Source organism: Gambusia affinis, linkage group LG19, assembly GCF_019740435.1.
Source record: "Gambusia affinis linkage group LG19, SWU_Gaff_1.0, whole genome shotgun sequence".
In the NCBI taxonomy this organism is placed as follows: Eukaryota; Metazoa; Chordata; class Actinopteri; order Cyprinodontiformes; family Poeciliidae; genus Gambusia; species Gambusia affinis.
In genome coordinates, this window is record NC_057886.1 from 21,524,077 (window position 1) to 21,546,396 (window position 22,320).

The 22,320-nt window shown below is 39.0% G+C and overlaps 2 protein-coding genes across 4 annotated transcripts; one reads left to right on the forward strand and one right to left on the reverse strand.

Moving 5' to 3' along the window:
- Nucleotides 1–437: 437 nt before the first annotated feature.
- On the forward strand, nucleotides 438–12,804 carry LOC122822612. Of its 2 annotated transcripts, XM_044101448.1 has the most exons (11): nucleotides 438–773; nucleotides 3,026–3,073; nucleotides 3,157–3,282; nucleotides 3,359–3,430; nucleotides 3,520–3,570; nucleotides 4,977–5,021; nucleotides 5,242–5,316; nucleotides 5,398–5,457; nucleotides 7,079–7,126; nucleotides 7,202–11,230; nucleotides 11,326–12,804. In XM_044101448.1, the coding sequence occupies exons 1-10, from the start codon at nucleotides 546–548 to the stop codon at nucleotides 7,640–7,642; spliced, it is 1,194 nt and encodes a 397-aa protein (XP_043957383.1). In that variant the 5' UTR covers nucleotides 438–545; the 3' UTR covers nucleotides 7,643–11,230; nucleotides 11,326–12,804. The 2 variants fall into 2 exon arrangements, with proteins under 2 accessions (XP_043957383.1, XP_043957384.1); XM_044101449.1 differs by lacking the exon at nucleotides 7,202–11,230 and having other exon boundaries at nucleotides 439–773; nucleotides 12,074–12,804.
- A 133-nt stretch (nucleotides 12,805–12,937) lies between these two features.
- On the reverse strand, nucleotides 12,938–19,635 carry LOC122822610. Of its 2 annotated transcripts, XM_044101446.1 has the most exons (7): nucleotides 19,267–19,635; nucleotides 18,536–18,583; nucleotides 18,355–18,414; nucleotides 18,162–18,236; nucleotides 18,017–18,076; nucleotides 17,588–17,635; nucleotides 12,938–17,512 (listed from the first exon to the last, which is right to left on the reverse strand). In XM_044101446.1, exons 1-7 carry the CDS (start codon nucleotides 19,492–19,494, stop codon nucleotides 15,284–15,286), a joined length of 2,748 nt encoding a protein of 915 aa, XP_043957381.1. In that variant the 5' UTR covers nucleotides 19,495–19,635; the 3' UTR covers nucleotides 12,938–15,283. The 2 variants fall into 2 exon arrangements, with proteins under 2 accessions (XP_043957381.1, XP_043957382.1); XM_044101447.1 differs by lacking the exon at nucleotides 19,267–19,635 and having other exon boundaries at nucleotides 18,224–18,236; nucleotides 18,536–18,565.
- Nucleotides 19,636–22,320: the final 2,685 nt, after the last annotated feature.

The following is a 22,320-nucleotide window of genomic DNA, read 5'->3' on the forward strand; positions in this document are numbered from 1 at the left end:
GTATTTTGTATTTAACCTTAAAAACAAAAAATCCAAAACGTAGCATTTCATTTTGTAATTTTAGCCTTCTAATTAAAAATAACTTTACATGTACGTGTCTCTGCTAATCCTTAAATTATACTTGATTTGACTCAAAATTAAATTTAAAATGGTTTATTTTTATTTATCTCAACCTTATGCATCCTTTGTCTTCCTTTTGTCATTATTTGCGATTACAAATCAAGTTTAAGAAACAACAAACGTTTCCACTTTGAAATTTAGAATTAATTTGAGATACTTTTTCGTGCGTATTCCTAAAATGTATTCATATTTAATATTCCAGTTATTACGTTTCATTTTATAATATTAAAAACGGATATTTAGCGATTAATTTCTTTTTAAAAACCTGTTAGGAAAAAAAAAATCTAAATCTTACTTCCGGGGCAGACAGGAAGTGGAATCATCAGATCCAACGCAGCGCTTCCTTGTTGCTAGCAGAAGTAAATAAAAAAAGGTGGAAGTTGCAGATAAAAATAATCGTGGATTTCGCCAGTTATCTGGAAAAAATGCCCCGTGGAAGCGAAATCCCCGAAGGCATCAGGTCGACAGCTGTTGATCTGCACAAAGCTGGAAAGGGCTACAAGTTCATTTCAAAGACTTTAGAGATTCCTCCTTCCACGGTGAGGAGCATTATCGTTAAGTGGAAACGGTTTAACACCGTAGCCACGCTGCCGCGGAGTGGGAGACCCTCGAAGGGGAATCCGAGAAGGAAACGGAAAGAAAAGCTGGATGAGGTGAGGATTTAAGGAGAAAGTGGAGCTTTTTCTAGCTGCTCCAAACAAAGGAAATCTCTGCGGTTAAAGAGGCTCTCGCTCAGATGGTTTTTATCTCTCTCTAGCCAGGGCTTTCCCACACATTTTACGCCCTTAGGCCAAAAATTAGCTTGTGATTTTGCTCAACACAGACTAAAGGTTGGATTTTTCATATTTCTTCACTAGGAAATGGATTAATTTTGAGATATTTTGGAGGAAGGACAGTAAATAAGACCGATCATTCATCATCCATCTACATCTGTCATCCAGCTACGTTTGCCTGGCAACCATTCATTCACTTTTTCCTTTAATAGTATTTACTAACATCTAGAAAAAATGTATTTTAAATACTATCTATCCATCCGTCTTTCTGTTGTTTAGTGAAATCTTCAAATAAACCATCTGGAGTCTTCTAATAATAATCCTACTTTTATATTTCTAGCATTTCAAATTGCTGTCATATTTAATGTTTAACCAGAATTTGGTTACAAGATTTAAAATTTTGCCTGAAAGCCCTCTTAAATGTTCAAGTTGAATAGGACTGCTATTCATAAAAACCGTAGGAATAAATTACGGAAGAGGATTATGGCCACTAGGAAGAAAAAATATGTATCAGACTTTAATCTTAGAATAATGTCTTTAATTGCAGAAAACGGCCATGTACAAAAAGTATTTAAATCCGAAAAAGTCAGTTTTCCTCTTAAAATGAAACTTTTGAGAAAAAGTGGGAATTGTGATGCTTATCTTGGTTTGCCTTATAACGGTATATTAACAAATTTTTCTGCTCGTTTGTGGAAAGCGTCCGACTTGGGTGTGATGTCATTCCTGCTCGGAGTTCCGCTATCAGAGGGAACTTGAACGCACCACGCGTTTTTTCTTTTTATTATTTATTTATTTATTTATTTTTTACATATACATGTTTATTTTAACTTCTCGTTTAATTGTAGAAAATAAGCTTGACCTGAAAGGTTTTACGTGTACAAACAAATAAATTAATAAAAAACCCCGGCATAATAAACGGTGTAAATTCGCACTTCCGTTCTAGGCCGGAAGTGAAAAAAACAAACAAACAACGGCCCCATAGCGCTTCCTTTTGCTAACAAAAACAATAAAATAAAAATGGTTAATTTAAATAATTGCTGAGTTTTTACTAAATTTAAGGGACATGCCTCGCGGGAACGAGATTCCGGTCCGTGTCAGGTCCGAAATAGTTGCGCTGCACAACGCCGGGAAGGGCTACAAATTAATTTCAAAGACTTTACAGATCCCTCATTCCACAGTTAGAAACATTGTGATCAAATGGAAACGGTTCAATACTGTAGCCACGCTGTCGCGGAAAAGAAAGTATGAAGAGAGGACAAACTGTGAAATGCTGGATGAGGTGAGCAGAAGGAGTCACACAGAAAACTGGATGTTTTTTTCCCCACTTTGACTGCAAAACAAAGGGGAATAACAGACTTATTTAATATTCTGCTCTTTTATATGAGATTTTGACTTCTTGTTATGGTTTCTTGCCTTGAAGGTTAACGTTTGTTATTTTTAAAGCACCAGGCAGATATCTTAGCTCAAAATAATTTATACAGCACCATCGACAGCAAAAAATGCAAGCAGAAACCTTTCAGAAATGAATTAATGATTGGCTTATTTTGTTTGTCGAACCATTTTTCCGTTGATTTAATCACACAATGTAACCCAGTGATTGAATTCTAGTATTTTTGACTGAAGCAACCACATTTTTATTTTAAAATCTCCATATTTCAAGTTCTTAACAAGTTGAAGGCCCACAGGATCACAGATCTTCTGCTTTGCTTAACTATAGAGGCATTTCCACATTTTCCCTTTTGTTTCAAACTGAGCTTAGAAAAAAAACCCTCAAAATTCTCTTAAAAAATTTTTAAGTCTGAATTCTGACTTCTTTCTTTCAAAATTTTGACTTTTTGTGAAACTTTTTTTCTCAGAAAAAATTATGAAATTTTTTGTGAAAGAATTAATTTTTTCAGCGGGCCTCATTTTCTTCTGTAATAAGTGGATTATGTTAGCACACCAATAAATATTCTCTGCATCATTTTGTTAATATTTGGGATTATTTTCTCCACTAAAGAAATGTGTTCTGATTTAATTTACAATTTTATCATTTTTAAAAAAAATGTGAGATCATAAAACTACAGTTAAATCAGCCTTCCATTAGAAAATACACCAGAAACAACTTTTGATTTGGTCTTTTTGCTCCTCAGGCTGATCCTGCTGGTCCTGCTAGTGAAAAAGGTGGCGACCCTGATAAGGTAAAGTCAAAATATACGCATGAAAACATTTGATTTGCTGCAGAGTTGAGAGTAATTCATTTTGTTGTCATGTTGAAATGCAGCCGGATCTCCTCAGCAAGGTGCTGTTTGCGGCTGGAAACACCGACTCCAACTCCACAGACTCCAAACCTTCAAAGGAAGAGCTGGCGTCATCCAGACCAACTCTCCACAGCAGAGATAAAGAAATGGTAAAATATGTTTATAAGCAACTTACTAAAGTTTAAAAAAGAAGATTAGTTACTCTGCTTTCCTCTCAACCTCCAGAGAGACTTGAACAGCAGCTGTGAAGAGGGCGACAACACGGGACGGTCCGACTCTGACGAAGAAGATCCGATGGTGTGAAAACTAAATCAAAACGGATTTGTTACAGACGTTCAACCCATTGCTTCTCGGTTCTTATAGGATTTCTTCTCTCTGACTTTTAGTCCAGTTTCCTGTTTGCCAGATCAACAGGGGAAGCAGAGGACCATGAAAGGGTAAAATACATTTATGTAAATAGTCACAAAACATTCAAAGCCGTTGTTTTCCCGCATTTCTTTTTGTGTTTGGAACCATGAGCTTCAGTGTGTTTTCATCGGGACACAAACTGGTGCATCATTGTGACGTAACGGAAAAATGAGACGTGGTTTTTACGAAATAAAAATCTGAAAAGTGTGGCGTGCATTTGTATTCAGCCCCTTTTTGCTGCAGTAGGAGTCACACATGTGTGCAGTTTAATCTCAGCGAAATGCAGCTGTGTTTTTTTTTAGAGAGCAAACACTTCAGAGAGGTTAGGGAGAAAGATGAGGAGGAGTTGAACGTCTCACAGATCTCTTGAGAAGACGAACCGACTGCAGATCAACCAGGACATTAGAGGAGCAACCAGAAGGCCTGAGGTAACTCCGGAGGTGGGAGAGAGAACAGCTGCTCACATCAGTGGATGAGAAAAACACCCACTGCATAGGAATGACGGCTAACATGGAGAAGAATGTGATCTGATCTTCTCAAATCTCCCTAAAAAGACACTGCTCACGATAAAACATGATGGCCGCCAGTTTGATGTTTTAGTTAGGACAGAAAAGCTGATCAGAACTAAGTAATTAAAGAAACATTGGGTTAAAAAAATCCAGTTTGACTCGACGAAAGTAGCAGGAAAACAAAGTTAAACACAGCTAAAGCTACAATAGAAGGGTTGAGATCTAATCATTCTTGTTTAAAATGGCCTAGTCAAAGGCCAGACATAAATAGTCTGGTAAAAATAGAAATTTGCTTTTTACAAATTGTTTTGCAAAGAAGAAAAGGCAAAAATTTTAGACGTTACATGTGCAAAGTTGAAGATAAAAGGTGGTTCTACAAAACGCTGACTCGGGGTCTGAATACAAATGCTTGGCAGCTTTTAGCTTTTGTTTGTTTGTGATTGTGCAACAATTAATCTAACAATTATTCTGATGATCAGAAAAAATGGCACATTCTGCAGATTTTCCATTCAAGGTTACTATATAATATTAGAAATATATTAAAAAAAAAGCAAATAAACAAGTCAGTTCATTTTGGAAAAGTAAGTGGAATCAGTCTTTTAAAGCTACTTTAGCAAATCAAGTTTAATTTACCAGCACATTTATGCAACGAGGCAGTTCAAAGTGCTTTACATCATAAAAACACAAAAATAAAAAGTTGTAAACAATGTGCAGTCACCAATTTAGATTTAGTTGATTTTCAACATCAAAATCATTGAGGCACATCAAATAAGTTGTTCAACATTCAATTTATTATGGTTAAGAATAAACTCTAAACTTTTGGTGTTTTAGCCTTGATTTAAAGGAAATCAGTGTTTCAGCAGTTTTGCAGTTTTCTGGAAGTTTATTCTCATTATGTTAAATCACAAGCTTCTGCTGTCTCTCAGGTTGATCATCCTGGACGAGCTTGTGACACAGAAGATCCAGATGAGGTAACAATTATCAGTAATATATTAGTAATAATGATAATAATAATAATTACAATGTCGTACAGATTCAATTCGGAATCGAGATTCTAACTCCTCTGACTCCAAATCTCTAAATTTGGATTTAATGTTGAGTCTCTGGTTGTTTCACATTTTTAAAAGTTTCTTTTTGAAATTTTTTAAAAGGAAAATATAGAAAAAAATCCAACATTTTGTTTGTTTTAAGTCCCAGAAGGATGAAAGCACTGTTGAAGAAGACGGCGACGCAGAACCGTCGGATACAGACGAAGAAGATCCGCTGGTATGAAGTTTTTATTTATTACAGATTTACAGAGACGACCGCATTGAGCTCATCGTAAGGTTTCTTCTTTCTGACATTTAGGCCAGTTATCTTTCTGGAAGAGCAAGAGAAGGGACAGAAGAACATCCACAACATGAAAAGGTACGGACATGGGGGGGCGAAAGAAAGTAAAAAAAGAAAAACACAAAATATTACCAATTTCTGGTCTAGTTTAGTTAGTGTAAATATCTTACTACATTCAAAATAAGACAAAACTGACTGACAAATAACATCTCAGCAACATGCTGGAGTTAAGTAAATAATTCCTTGAAATTGATTAAAAAGTTCTATTTCCATTGGCAGATTATTAAAGTGATGGGAAAAATGGTTTGTGATAAGTTTAATAATCTGCCAATGGAACTAGTATTTCTTTATCAATCTAAAGGAATTATTGACATAAAAAAGCTTCCATATCTTGCTGAAAAGTTACTTGTAAGTTAGTTTTGTATTATTTCAAGTGTAATTAGATATTGGCACCAAAAACTAGACCAAAAATACTTACAAATTTGCACCGTGTTTCAGTTCATATTGGGGAACAAAAATTATCTTCAAAACAAAAACAGACCACAGATTCTACATGAGGTTGTTGTTGAGTGACTTTTAGCAACAATTAGATGAGGTAGGTGTTTTCTGTCCGATTTTATCTGTAGCCTGATCGAGGTCTGGACTTTGACTGGACCACTTAATTCATTCTGCTGTAGATTTTGAGACCATTGTTTTGTTGATAACCCAGTTTGGACGTCAGCTGTCAAACAGATTGTCTCAGATTTGACTCGGATTGTTCTTTTATCCTGCGGCTGCAACAAACCCAGATCATCAGCTGAATGATGGAGTGAGTATGTTTGTTACAAAGGCCATCAATGCAGAAAACGTTTGTGAACTACGAGGGAGGAATCACAGTTAGGGAGGATGAGACTCGTCATTTTTCGTCAGTTTGATTCACTTTTTGCCCAAGAATTAAAAAAAACAAAAAACAAGGGGAATTTTGTATTTGAGGGAATGAACAACAAAAGGTGAGGTCACAGCAAGGACATGTAGCTTGTGCAGGGAGAGAATAGACAGCCATGCAACTGCTAGTTTCATCAGGTAAGAAAATGGTTTATTTTATTATCTGGAAGTTTTGTTTCTTTTCTTTATGTCTGAGCTAAATGAAGGAAAGTATTTAACCCTTTTCCAACCATATAAGCTGCATTATTATACGGCAGTTAAATCCTTTAAAGTCTAAAATTGACTGATTATGTGGAGAAATGTGAGACCTACACAATCATAAAATATGTTGGTGACTCAGAGAAAGAGAAGTTGTAGTGACATCTGCCTGAATACTGACCAAACTTACACTTTTGGTCATTCTTTGCTATGGTGAATTACAACTTGTTGGTTCGGCTTTCCAAATGGCAGACATGGAAACACATGTATCCGATATCAACTAAAAGGTCCAACACAGATGTTGAGGAAACGTTGGAAAGGTTGTTATAGAATCTCCTTACTTATTTTCAAGATTTTTCAGGAAGGTTTCTGTCAAACAGAGGATTGTTTGGAAAAGGTTTAGTAATTATTCCCAGATTGACAAAAATTGTCTTTAATGTAGAAACTGTTGCTCTTTTGACATAAGATTTAAATAATCATAGGATCTTGTCAGTGTTTTATTAGGTCTTTATATAATGATTTCTCGTGCCAATTAGAACTACTGCCTGTTTATGTTTCTATCTTTTCTGTTTTTCAGCGTAAACATTCAGCTTCATGTGACGACACACCAGAAGACGATCCCATGGTTTGTTTCTCCTATATCCATTTTTATTTGCTATCGTCCCGTTTACCTTCTAATTTTCTCTCCATAACATTTCAGGAGCAGATTTTTGACCCAAACTTTGACAATGAGAAGAAGATTTACGCCGGTTCTTCGGTCAGTGTGAGAGCGCTCCTCCTCCTCCTGCTGGCCTTCATCCTGAAGCACGACTTGTCGAAAGCAGCCACCAAAGACCTCCTGGCCCTCCTCAATCTCATGGTGCCTGGATGCATTCCCAGCTCTCTGCACTTCATAAAGAAACATTTGACTGACATTGACAAGAAGACGGAGATCCACTTATACTGTCCCAGGTGTGAAAACTACCTCGGCGTAGAGCCTGGGACCGAGTGCGGAGTGTGTCAGCAGCGCTTGAGCAAAAAAAGTCTGCTTGAAAAGGCAAACTACTTCCTGGTGTTGCCTCTAGAAAACCAACTGAGGAAGGTCCTCAAACGCCTTCACTCAAAGCTGGGGAAGCATTTTACAAAGGAGGATTACGCTTGACGTCAACACCGGTGGTGAATATAAGCACGAAGAGCAGGAGGGCAGTATCACACTTACCTTCACATGTGACAGCTCTCCTCTTCTCAACTCATCCAAGTTTTCAGTCTGGCTCATCCTGTGCACGATCAATGAACTTCCGTACGTGGAGCGGTGTAAAAACGTTCTGCTGCACACGTTGTGGTTCGGCAAAGGAAAGCCGCTGCTTCAGTGTTTCTTTACGCCGTTCATTAACGAGCTTCATAAACTCTCTCACGAGGGCTTCACTTGGGAAGACGAGAGCGGACTAGAGCTTAACACCAGCGTGATGGCGAAAATCTGCGTCTGCGATTCAGTGGTGAGGTCAGCGGTGCAGAACTTTCAGCCGTTCAGTTCGGAGTTTGGTTGCGGGTTCTGCTACCACAAAGGAGAGCTGGTTCAGAAGGGTCGGGGTCACACCAGAGTCTATCCGGTTCAGGTTGACGGATGTGACCTGCGGCACATGGCTGAGACGGAGCAACTGGCCATCGTAGTGATTGAGAACGGATATCCACAAGGTCAAATGGGTGTCAAAGGTCACAGTCCGCTGCTTCTGCTGCCTTCGTTTGATGTTGTCAAAGGTTTTATCCCAGATTACATGCACTGTGTTTGTCTTGGGGTTGTTCCTGAGTTTGTCAATCTTTGGTTGGATCCTCTTTATGGCAGAAAGCCCTTCCACCTTTCACCTCAGAGTTTGAAGAACCTGGACAAAGCTTTGTCTGCCATCCAACCTCCTGATGAGATCAGACAAAGACCTCGGCGTCTCAGTGAGAGGATGCATTGGGAGGCATCCGAGTGGCGAGCGTTTGCTCTTCTCTACTCTCCTGTAATACTGAGGAAGGTTTTACCAAACCTGTACTACAAACACTGGATGCTTCTCATTTCATCACTTCACATCCTGCTCTCCCAGTTTGCCTCCCAGGAGGAGATCAGCTGTGCAGAGCTGTGCCTGGTTCAGTTCGTCTCCCAGGTACCGTCTCTGTACGGACTTGAGCATTGCTCATTTAACTGCCACTTGCTGATGCATCTCACTGACTGTGTCCGTAACTGGGGACTACTGTGGGCCAACTCCGCCTTCATCTTTCAGGGTGTCCACAGGCGACTCCTGCAGATGTACTCCAGGGCTCAGTCTGCGCCATCCAACATCTTCAAACAGATAGTTTCCTATGATGAGATTATTATAAAAGGAAGCGATGTTCTGAAGAATGCTAGTACAGAAATCACAGACCTGTTTTCTTCCATGACAAGCTGTGGTATCCTTACCAAATCATCCAACTGCATCAGTGAAGATGTGTTTACTTTGGGATGTGGATCTCAGAGATCTCTAACTGTGAGAGAACTTGCTGCATTGCAGAGCAAGGATACACGGCCCGTTACTGAATACGCACGTTTTGTCTACAAAGACATGCTGGTCACCTCTTTGGACTACAGCATCTCTTCCAAAAGGAACAACTCAATCATAGAAACGACCAACGGTTTTGTTCTTGTAGAGTCCGTGGTGGTCGTGGAGAAGCATTGCAGCTGTGAGAGATCGTCTGACTGCTCCTGTAGAGAACTGGTTGCTTTCTGCAGAAAACTGCTTCCCTCCAACTCCCAACCAACAATCCAGAATGAGCAGATCAACAGAAACATTGCAGAGTTCCTCATAAGAGTGAGGAGTTCAGATGAACTGTGCGCAGTGACATGTCAGGACATTGTCGCGAAATGTTTTGTGATGGAGCAGAAGGGTCGGCTATATGTCATGAGAATGCCAATGTTGTAAGTGTTCCTTTCCCTTGTCATGTAGTTTGTTGTGTTTCCACATTCACACAGGAGTTGTGTGATAAGCTTATTTTCTGTGAGATGATTAAGTATTTAGTAAATTGAACCATCCTGCATTTTTAGCAGTGTTGGCTTGTTCACATGGTGAGTTCAAGATGCTCTACCAGAAAGAAGTACATTTCAGTACATGGCTTTTACCTTTCTAAGAAGTTTTATCTGCCTCTGTTCCATTGTCAATTCAGCAGAAGGCACCAATTTCCGGAGTGCTGTCCTGGTCTCCAGACTTCTATTGACTTTTCATGGAAAACTTCTTAGAAATTGAATTGAATTTTATGGATTCTGTGCCTTCAGCATACGCATAAGACAGATCTAGTAAGTGTAATCAGTTCTGTCACTGATATGTTTTCCATTCAATCCCTTCAGTTGTGAAGAAAAAAATATCAAAAGAATCTGGACCAAAGATAAAATTTTAACATCAAATCAGTTTCCACCAAAGGTATATAACCAAGGTTTCTTACTGAGAGACTGTGTGGAAAATCTACCTGGAACCTTATGCAGCTCACCTTGATCAAGTAACGATATGCAACACCCATCTGAAAAGGTCAAGGAACTTAAGTCGTCCAGTACCTTTATAGACAGTTTGCTGAAGTCTATAGTGTCTCATCCGGTGATAGTTGCCACCCAGTTGCATCGCAAGAGTGAGATCTACAAAAACCTTTGTGCAACTCATTGATTCAAACAACCCTGCAGACTTTGTTGACTTAGCGGTATCCTTGGGTAAGGTCTTTGATGAGTGTTTTGAAGGAGTAACAAAAGATGTTCAGCACAAGCTGCTAAGAGCAAATGCTACCGGATGTCAGAAAGTTGGTTTGTAGCCATCCAAGCACATCTTGTATGTGCTGAGAAATATTGACGTTCATCTTGAAGTCAAAGAGTTTGATCTCCAGTTTGGTGTCAAGTGTAAAGCCGTCAGAAAGACAGTAAGCTGAACTAAGTCTGAGGGCATAGTTCTCAACTGGAAGAAGATCGAGCACTCCCACCGCGTTGGGGCAGAGTGTACCACAAGGAGAGAAGTTTAACCATGTTGATGTCTTGTTCACAAGTAATGATAGGATGGAGCAAGAGATAGACATACACACACTGGTACTACTTGAGTCTGTTGCAGAGATTCAGAATATGTATCATGATTGAATTTGGAGAAGAGCCTTGCTCCTGTTTTGATTGGAGTACATCTGAATTGCCTCCATTTGGAGGTTGTCTGGACATGTCCTATTGGGAGGAAGCTGCAGAGCAGAACCAGAATTTGGTGGAGGGTCTGTATGTCCCTTTTGACCTGTGAACCCCTTGGGATACTGCAGAATGGGTTTGAGAGAGGTGCCAGAACCTCAGTGACCCAACCTCTGATAAATAGAAGGCAGAGTATGAATTGAACGACTGAACACCCAATGGTGTGGAGTGAGAACAAGCATGAACAACTTCTAAGCTGATTATGCTGCAAACCACTTCTAGCATACCAATAGTGAGAGATTTCTTACCTGAGGAATGGACATTGTTTTCACTGGATCACTCAAACGTACCAACATTTCTAATGAAATCCTTGCAAAAAGGGAGTTTGCTCATTGGATGGACTTAAAGAGAACTAAAATGACACGTATGGCTTTGTGAGGATGATGCCTTCCAGTGTTTTCTCCGGCTGTTTCATAAAATCCCAGGTCCCATCGATATGCTGTGCCGGGAGGTATAGAAAGACACTGATAAAGTCTTGATTAAACACACCCTCCAGAGCTTCTCAAGCCATCTGGGGTCATTAAGGTGAGATCACGTTCAGTTTGTCAGTACTTTTGTCAGTACTGCCATTCTAAAACAAATGCATGACGTAACGGTGTTTTTGTGTTGTCTGCCCTCAGGTACTCATCACAACAGCAGCAGGAGGAAAAAACAGGCTATTTGACAAGATCTATACCACAATTCTGGTTAATGCCAAAGAAGCTTCTTCTTGTTTGACCACTAGCAGTCTTGTTGGACAGAAGTGCTTAGGACATGAATTCAAAAGGTGCTGGTTTGGATCCGGTTCTACAGAGAATTCAACATTCTCACTAACTTCTCATGATGGCAGCTGAAGTTGAGAGATTTCTCAAGAATAAAGATGGTCCTTTGTATTGCATCAGGCTAAGAGTGTCTCATCCATAGACATGAATACTTAGACGCCTCATTGAGCCTGAGTCCTACGTTACGTCACCGCCATCTTGTATGTGGCAGTCGAGCGATCGGAGCTCCCTGAGTCCTGTGCTGAGTGGACTTGTTTCAACCGTTTTACAATACAAACTGGATTCATTGGCATTACCTTTCACAGGTAAGGATGAAAGAGCAGAATTACTTGACTTTGCAGCCAGAAACTCACTTCTAAATAGGGTGACCAGACGTCCTCTTTTTCCCGGACATGTCCTACTTTTCAGACCTAAAAAAATGTCCGGGGGGAATTTCAAAATCGTCCGGGATTTTGGTCAACTGCCTCAAAACTGCCGATTCAACGATTTCTAAATATATTAGTGTGTGTGAGAAAATGTGTCAATGACAGGTATTAACTTAAAATACTTTGTAGAACAGCACTTTCTAAAGTTCAGTCCATTTACTTGTATTAACTTTCTGTCACAGGTCACATTCAATATGGCGGACGCGTTGACGTATCGCAGCAACGGGCCGACCCGCTCTATGAGGCGTCTACATATTCATGTCTATGGTCTCATCAATAGGTCGATTATTGATCACCTTGCTGCTTTCAAAGAGAGACAGGCACACGTCTCTCTCTCACAAGTGTTAAATGATTACTGTACCACATGTATGTACCTATGTAAGTATGGTGCATGTTTCAGTTTTCCTTTTCTTCAGGAACTTGTAAAAAGATTGTAAATTATGATACCATATTCCAGTGTTTTAATGTTTACGTACTTCAACCTTTGTTTCCATTGTACTTTATCAATCAGATGCTGCTTTTTACGCCACGTTACGTTGTTCACGTACATTGGTGATCTTTTTTTTACGAACATTTGATGACTGCCCTTTTTATAACTAATGTTCCTGTTAAAATGAAATCTGTGTGAAGTTTGTTGTGGTTGTTTTGACCTGGGATCATCTTGTTCTTCTGTTTGCGGTTTTAAATGTTAAAAAAAAAAGCTGTAACTGGCGGTGTTAAGCTATGTCAGATTCCCCAGGTTTGATCTCGCTCCAGTAAAATGCTGTATGGTTGTATCCTTCTTAAATATCAAAATTATGTTGCATTGTTAGTGTATTGTGAAACATTTGTGTACTTTATATTAACTCCAATGTAACTTTAACGATGTTTACAATGTTTTCAGTGAAGAACTGTAAATATATTGTTTTAAATCCAATTTTGCCATATTCTTTAATAAAGGTCACAGGGTATATTAAAGTCATCTGGTAAAACAGCTTCACAGAAGTTTACATTTCAAGATGGTTCAGGTGTTTTCAATAAACAATTTACAGAATAATCATCCATCCAATGTTTATATCCTCCTAACTATTGATGCTTAGTTTAGCTTAGCTTACAGGGTTCACACTACAGAAACAGTATTTAATGAACATTCACAAAAAATGCTTTAAAGTTGACTTAGGACACGACATTGGAGGCAGATGGATTAGGTCTTGAACTAGAAACCCACGATTACAGGACAAACTCCTACCACTGCGACATTAAATATTTCTGTGCTCTTGGTTAATTTCAAAACTCTAACATTACCCTGGTCAAATTTGTACAAAAAACAGTTGATGTAACACCTCCCAGTTTGTACCTCAGGTACTTTTACCAGAGGTAAATCCACCAGTTTACCAGTAAATGTAACTGTAGAGGTACCAGCTTACCTCTACAGAACAAACCACTCCCTCTTCTGGTCTCCTTCATTGGCTGTAGAGCTGCCAACTCCTCCATTATCTCAGTCTTTCATTAATTCACACACAAAGTAAATGGAAAAGATATTTGCAAATCTAATACGTTCTCAGGCACACATTAGGTAACCTGTCAAGAGCTTTATCGGATGCATTAACTGAGATTGAATGTGTTAATCGTAACTTTTTATGGCATGTTGCTTATATAGTCCAAATAGTTGAGGGAAGAATCTTGTACAAAGAAAAGTATAGAAAATATTGGAAAACCCTAAATCTTCCTAGAGATTCAGTCAGAAGTATACTGGAAGTAGAAGTAGCAGAAAGAGGAAATTATCACAGGCTGCCTCCAGATTCCTGAAGACACAGCCCGTCAAACTCCTTTGACAAGTATAAGACCTCTGCACACCCAAAAGCACAAACACAAGCTAAAATTTGCTCATATGTGTATGAGTAAGTCAAAGAAGTGTTGGGAATCTTTTATGAAGCATAGCTGTGGTTTTGTGTCACTTTGCTGGCACTGACACCAACAGGGGACAAGATGGAGGATTGGGAAATCTTTTGGAGCTTTTATTAAACAGCTGCAGATTCTAATATCATTTCAAAAGGTTGTGCATGCACCATGTTTTCTGTTGCTTACATACAGCAGGATCACTCCCCTTTCCCAAATCCATTCACAAATGGTTTCTAGAACATTTGAAAATACAGTACATCACCTTTTTGTTACCATGACTCAAGTCTGGCCTAACTGGAAACTGGGAAAACCAGTGTCACTGTTCTCTGGGAAACCATTTTTTTTTTTTTTCATGGACTGAAAGGTACTGACCAAGTCAATATTGTCACTTTCTGGTAGTTTTAGCTGCGACATGAACAAGCCTATATCTTTGGACAAATGACAGGTAGAAGGTTTGGAGAAGTAAAAATAATGCTTTTAAATCTAAGAACATTGAACCAACCAGTGAGCCTGGAGTCTCCGGCTATTGTAATAACAATCTATAGGAAGCTTCTTTTTTTTCTCTCATTTATAAAACGCTAAAATCGGGGACTTTTCCGGGGACGGGCCATCTAAAACGGAGACTGTCCCCGGAAATCGGGGTGGTCTGGTCACCCTAACTTATTACTAATCACAAAATAAACATCAAGCCTAAAACCAAACTACTGCAACAGACTGAATTATTTTACGGCGGCAGCGCGGCTATGCATGACATGCTCTTTTTGCCCTCCAGCTTTGTCCGCATGTGCAAAATGTCCTTATGTAAACAATAAAATGCAGGGGGTCTATATTTGTAAATCAGACATATTTGTAAATCTGGTTATGATTAAGTCACTGGAACCAACTGTCTGGTTTTATGAGGCTGTTCTGTTGCGAATTGTACAGGTCCATTGCGAAACGTAAAAGAAAACTATGTCCAAATTAATTAATTTTACCTTGAATCAGCAGCTACCTGATTACAACTTGGAAACAACTGGGTGTACAAGACAAAAACACAATTATAGCAGGCTCATATTCATGTATGCAGATATTTTAGTCCATGTTTACATGCTTGTCATAAATATTCAAAGTACTGTGAATATATGAGAATGTCTTGCAACACTTAAATAGTACAATGACAAAGTGTTTTATGTACATAACAAAAATGTGGATGTCAAATACAAAACTCCAGGCACAAAAAGCAAAAACACTCATGTGGTACAGGAATGTCTTCTGATTGTAAACAACAGAAATGAGAACATAGTCAAACCAGAATAAAAAATGTTTTTGTTTTATCATATTTTGCGTGTGATAAAATTTTTTTTTACAAACCTATGTAAAAATAACTGCAGGATCAAAATTAAGATCCTGGTGTAAAATAAGTGTGCTTCAATAAGTACCTACTGCTCCATTTAAGACACAACATGTTTATGTCATGCAAAAACCCCCAAACACATATTACAAAATGTGCTCAATGATATTTCAACATGTAACTATTGTGTCTCAAGCACTGGCATTCTGATGACATATAGCCGACCCGTCTGCTCCATCAGAAAACATTTCGCGACAATGTCCCGCCTCGTCATTGTGCAGAATTCATCCGAGATCCTCAGTCTTATGAGGAACTCTGCAATGTTTCTGTTGATCTGCTCGTTCTGGATTGTTGGTTGGGAGTTTGAGGGAAGCAGTTTTCTGCAGAAAGCAACCAGTTCTCTACAGGAGCAGTCAGACGATCTCTCACAGCTGCAATGCTTCTCCACGACCACCACGGACTCTACAAGAACAAAGCCGTTGGTCGTTTCTATGATTGAGTTGTTCCTTTTGGAAGAGATGCTGTAGTCCAAAGAGGTGACCAGCATGTCTCTGTAGACAAAACGTGCGTATTCAGTAACGGGCCGTGTATCTTTGCTCTGCAATGCAGCAAGTTCTCTCACAGTTAGAGATCTCCGAGATCCGCATCCCAAAGTAAACACATCTTCACTGATGCAGTTGGATGATTTGGTAAGGATACCACAGCTTGTCATGGAAGAAAACAGGTCTGTGATTTCTGTACTAGCATTCTTCAGAACATCGCTTCCTTTTATAATAATCTCATCATAGGAAACTATCTGTTTGAAGATGTTGGATGGCGCAGACTGAGCCCTGGAGTACATCTGCAGGAGTCGCCTGTGGACACCCTGAAAGATGAAGGCGGAGTTGGCCCACAGTAGTCCCCAGTTACGGACACAGTCAGTGAGATGCATCAGCAAGTGGCAGTTAAATGAGCAATGCTCAAGTCCGTACAGAGACGGTACCTGGGAGACGAACTGAACCAGGCACAGCTCTGCACAGCTGATCTCCTCCTGGGAGGAAAACTGGGAGAGCAGGATGTGAAGTGATGAAATGAGAAGCATCCAGTGTTTGTAGTACAGGTTTGGTAAAACCTTCCTCAGTATTACAGGAGAGTAGAGAAGAGCAAACGCTCGCCACTCGGATGCCTCCCAATGCATCCTCTCACTGAGACGCCGAGGTCTTTGTCTGATCTCATCAGGAGGTTGGATGGCAGACAAAGCTTTGTCCAGGTTCTTCAAACTCTGAGGTGAAAGGTGGAAGGGCTTTCTGCCATAAAGAGGATCCAACCAAAGATTGACAAACTCAGGAACAACCCCAAGACAAACACAGTGCATGTAATCTGGGATAAAACCTTTGACAACATCAAACGAAGGCAGCAGAAGCAGCGGACTGTGACCTTTGACACCCATTTGACCTTGTGGATATCCATTCTCAATCACTACGATGGCCAGTTGCTCCGTCTCAGCCATGTGCCGCAGGTCACATCCGTCAACCTGAACCGGATAGACTCTGGTGTGACCCCGACCCTTCTGAACCAGCTCTCCTTTGTGGTAGCAGAACCCGCAACCAAACTCCGAACTGAACGGCTGAAAGTTCTGCACCGCTGACCTCACCACTGAATCGCAGACGCAGATTTTCGCCATCACGCTGGTGTTAAGCTCTAGTCCGCTCTCGTCTTCCCAAGTGAAGCCCTCGTGAGAGAGTTTATGAAGCTCGTTAATGAACGGCGTAAAGAAACACTGAAGCAGCGGCTTTCCTTTGCCGAACCACAACGTGTGCAGCAGAACGTTTTTACACCGCTCCACGTACGGAAGTTCATTGATCGTGCACAGGATGAGCCAGACTGAAAACTTGGATGAGTTGAGAAGAGGAGAGCTGTCACATGTGAAGGTAAGTGTGATACTGCCCTCCTGCTCTTCGTGCTTATATTCACCACCGGTGTTGACGTCAGAAACGTAATCCTCCTTTGTAAAATGCTTCCCCAGCTTTGAGTGAAGGCGTTTGAGGACCTTCCTCAGTTGGTTTTCTAGAGGCAACACCAGGAAGTAGTTTGCCTTTTCAAGCAGACTTTTTTTGCTCAAGCGCTGCTGACACACTCCGCACTCGGTCCCAGGCTCTACGCCGAGGTAGTTTTCACACCTGGGACAGTATAAGTGGATCTCCGTCTTCTTGTCAATGTCAGTCAAATGTTTCTTTATGAAGTGCAGAGAGCTGGGAATGCATCCAGGCACCATGAGGTTGAGGAGGGCCAGGAGGTCTTTGGTGGCTGCTTTCGACAAGTCGTGCTTCAGGATGAAGGCCAGCAGGAGGAGGAGGAGCGCTCTCACACTGACCGAAGAACCGGCGTAAATCTTCTTCTCATTGTCAAAGTTTGGGTCAAAAATCTGCTCCTGAAATGTTATGGAGAGAAAATTAGAAGGTAAACGGGACGATAGCAAATAAAAATGGATATAGGAGAAACAAACCATGGGATCGTCTTCTGGTGTGTCGTCACATGAAGCTGAATGTTTACGCTGAAAAACAGAAAAGAAAGAGGCTTAAAAGGATTAACTAAGCAAATACAGTTCAATAAAACACGTTATTCCCTTCGGAGAAAAAACTCTGAATATGCCGTCCTTTACAATTATGGTCAAGCCTGGTCAACAAAATCTTCAAATAAATTAATCTTTTTTTGCAGAAGCATCTCAAGCTGGGATTCTATTGGTCATATTCTGCAGAAACTGGAATCACGAAAATTAATTTGCTTAATGAAAACACGCCAATTCATGTTTTTCAACAAAAGAAAATAAATTTATCTAGGAGAGGCCCAAAGACTTCAAAGATTGTGAGAAAAAGAAGGACCAAAGACTGGAGGAAGATCACTGAAGTCAAAAATCAGCATGAATCTATTTTACCGTTTTGTGGTCTGGATCTTCTCTAGTGTCGTTTGGTACTGTGGGAAACAGGACGCTGAGCTGAAAGTCAGAGAAAAACATAATCTGAATATTTTACAGTTTCTACCAGTAGCATATGTCTTAGGTTTATTAAAACATTTAGCACCATGGGGTCTTCTTCATCAGAATCAGATGAATAGTCCGCACTGTCAGCATCTTCACACTCACTGTTCATCTCTCGCTAGGATTTAAAAGACAAACAGAATGGTCGTCTTTTATTTTAACAGTCTCAACCCACACTGAGTACATTTATCATTACTGTTATTATTTAATTTAATTTATTTCTATATTTATTTGACCATTTTCTTATCTGGGTCTTCTTTAATAAGATGTGCTGGTCCAGCTGAATGCAGATCAACCTAGAAATGGAGGAAAGTATGTTATATTTAGATTCAATTTACAACAAACATCCAAAAATAAAATATGAAGCTGATTTTTAAAAGAGTGAAGATAAATGTTAATGATATATAAATGTTTTACTTCTGCCTTATCCCCTCCTTTATCACCGGCAGGCCCAGCAGGATCAGCCTAAGAAACAAAAGAACAATATAAATCCTGTTCAAATTAAGAAACAAGTTGGATCATCAGCTTTGAACCAGCTGGTTTGGCCATCAGTCTCTGCATGAAGCAGAAGGATTCAAGTGTCTGTTTTCCAGTGATGCTAGAGTAGAGGATATGCTGTGATGCTGAAGAAGGTTCTGAGCTACAAGGGTCAATGATTCATTTATGGTCATTAATCATAAAATGACAGAAATGCAACAAAATCATAGGATGGATGGATGATAGAAGAGGATGAATAGATGGATAAAAATGAATGGATGATAGAGGAGGATGGGTAGATGGAGGGAGATGATGGCTGGATGGAAGGCGGAATGAACAAGATGGATGGATGGATGGGTGGATGGATGGATGGATGGATGGATGGATGGATGGATGGATGGATGGATGGATGGAAAACATGAAGAAATTAGAATGAGACGTTGCAATTTGTCAGTTTCGCCTTTTAATGCCGTAAAACTCAAAATGTTCTTCCTGAAAAAAATAAACAAACACACTCATAAATAAAATTAATCACGCCAAACCAGTGGTGTTAAAGACCCCACTGTCATCCCAGAAACCTGGAGCCCTTCCAGCTCCTCAGCATCTTCAACCCGCTCCACTGATTCCCTTTGCCGGGTAAAGAGCTGCAGCTTCCCGTTAACCCGGCTCACCTCCTCCGGCTGAGCTGTCCGTCTCCTGCTCGGAAGCTTCTTCTTGGGTCTCCCACTCCGCGGCAGGGTCGCCACGGTGTTAAATCGTATCCATTTATGGATAATTTTCCTAACTGTGGAGTGATGCAGCTCCAGACTCTTTGAAATCAGTTTGTATCCCATCCCGGCGTTGTGCAGATCTACAACTTTCGACCGGATGCCTTCTGGAATCTCGTTTCTACGAGGCATTTTTCCCTTTGATATTCAGTGAAATAACAGATAAAATAAATCTGGGGAAGAATAATCCACTTTTGTCAGCAACAAGGAAGCACCTCGAGTCATCTGTATTTACTTCCGGTGTACACCGGAAACGCGATTGAAAACTTGCGTTTTTCTTTATTTTTATTTAAATGTGTCTTTTTTTCTCAGCTAATTGACCAACAAGTAAAGTTTAAGCTACACAATTGTGATTTCATAAAGATAACGCATAATAAAACAAACGATATGTTACTTTTTGCTCTTTTTTAAGGTTGTCACCTTCCTAAAATGATGGCCAAAGTATTTTTGGCCAAAATGTTTTTTGTACCTAAACCATCTCTTGGAAAGAAAGAGATGGGGATTTTTTTTATTTATTTTTTTTAAATATAACTGAAGCCATTATTTTAGGAACGTAATATGATCAAAGAAAACAAACAAACAAACAAACAAACAAATATTTTAGTGGAAAAGTCTTGATTTACAATCTGCATAATCCATCATGCAGAAGTACGTTGAATTGTTCTTGCATAATATATTTATCTACTGTAAGTATTCACTTCAGACTTCTCTATTATAACAGTTTGAAAAAAAATTAGCTTGGAAGTGTTTTATTTATTATTTAATAATAATTTTTGCTTATTTCCTGGCATTATTTATGGAAATAATAGTAATTGCACATGTTTACGGTTATATGGTTACACAATTTCCACAAATTTAACCAAATATTTGGAATGTCTTGAAACTGAGATACATGCTGTTTTAAACAGTTTTTAGTTTTTTCTCACAAATTTTGGACTTTTCAAACTCAGAAATTTTGCTATGTTTTCTAGAAAATTTCTGAGATTAAGCTAAAAAACATAAATAAAATAAAAAAAGATTGATCTCAAAGTTTTAGAGTTTTTCCTCTCAAATTTTTGACTTTTCCAACTCAGAAATTTGCAATCGTTTCTGGAAAATTTCTGAGATTAATCTCAGAATTTCTGAGGTTTTTGACAAAACGTTACTCCATATTTTTCAACCTACAACCTAATACTTCTGATCCTATGTTAATTGGAAAGGATCCACAATGTTTTCTTTATATAGTTGTTAATGTGTTCATGTGGTGGAATAAAATAATTATTCACAGTGTTTTTACTTTAATAATAGTTTCTTAAATCATTTAAAGGTTCATACCATCTTATATTTTACTTATATGAGCTGAAGTGTTTTTGTTTTTTTTGCTGAAGCTGCATCTCTCTGCAGGGAGTGGAAATTAGTTGAACATAATGCTCTTAACCGCACTCTGCTGTGGAGAAAGCCTGAGTTGTTGTTTGTTCCTCTTTGACAGCTCAGCAACTCATTTCTGTCTGTCAGGCACCTGGCAACTGACAAAGACAAATAGTATTCACACCCTGCAGTTTAAACTATTGAACCCAGGGTGCGAAATAAGAATATGATCAAAGCAGTTATTGGAAACCAAACCTTTGTTGCACTGTGTATAGGTTGAGTTGTGGTTGGAACAACGCCACGATGTTCCGCCTGATTATCTGTTTGACTGAAACCTCGTACTGTTTTGTAAGAGGTGTTGATCTTTTTAGCTTCCAAGAATTGTTTTGCTCCACCTGTCATGTGTGAAAAAATGTGTATAAAATCTGACTTTCTGCAGTCAGAGCTTCTCTGACAGTTGTACTGTTTGTTGCTCTCCACCTATATGTGAATTAAAGCTGTTTTTTGTTCTCTACTTTTGACTTTTGGGTCTTAGATTTTTTCCAACTCCACAATGTTTAATCAGAAGGTTCAATCTGTCTTTGCAAACTCACTTTTTGGTCTCTTCTGTCACTTCTCCCAGGTGATTTCGTTCCATCTTTATTGCTTGGAAGGTTAAAGTATTTGCACCCCAAGCTGTCACATTCCTATTGGCATTCCTTTGACCCACTGACCTTTGGTGACCTTGCAAGCACCTCCCTTCCCAGTGTCAGTCCAGCTGCCGCCCGTCAGTAACCGCTGTCACTCCTGATAAATATAGACGTCTAAGGAACGATCTCTCTGCCATGAGGTCAGTGACATTCTTAGAGTCAGATGTATCGTTCCTAAGAAACCTTCACAGGCCTCATGTTTCTGGGTAGTTGGTAAAATATTCTGGCTGCCCAAAGCAGAAATACACAGAAAGAAGTTCTAAGTATTCTAATGGAAAACTTTAACTAAGCACTTTATTTTATTAAAACAACGTTGAAGTTAATATTTTTCAAAAGTGACTAAAAGAGGATACCTATGATGAAAGATCAGCAATGATCTGACAAAGGTGAACAAACTGAAAAAAACAAAAATGAGGATGAGGAGGAAGATGATAAATAAGATGATGATGATGACGGTATTCAGGAACATCATAATGCTGCTTTTACTAATGATAATAATGATGATGATGAAGGTGAAAGAGAAAATGATTATGAAGATCATAATGAAAACGAATAAAATGAAGAAGAAAAATAGGAAAAAAGAAAAATATGATTATGGAGTTTGTTCATAACTTTTCTTCTCATTGATACGTAACTGAAGGACTTTAAAATAAACCTTAGGAAAATATAAATGTGATTAAAGTTTAAGTTCAATATTATAGATTATAAAAAAAAGAGGAACAACTTTCTGCCAAAACGATTTGATTAATCTCACCAATTTTAGAAAAGGACATTTATGAGTCTGAAAAGTTTAAAATTTGCTTGTAAAAATAAGAAAATTTTGAGATTAAAAAAACGGGAAATTTTGAATTTTTTCTGAGATTAGTTTTTTTTTCTTCCAGAAAATCAAAATTCTGCAAACTCAAAAATTTCCAAGCTTTTT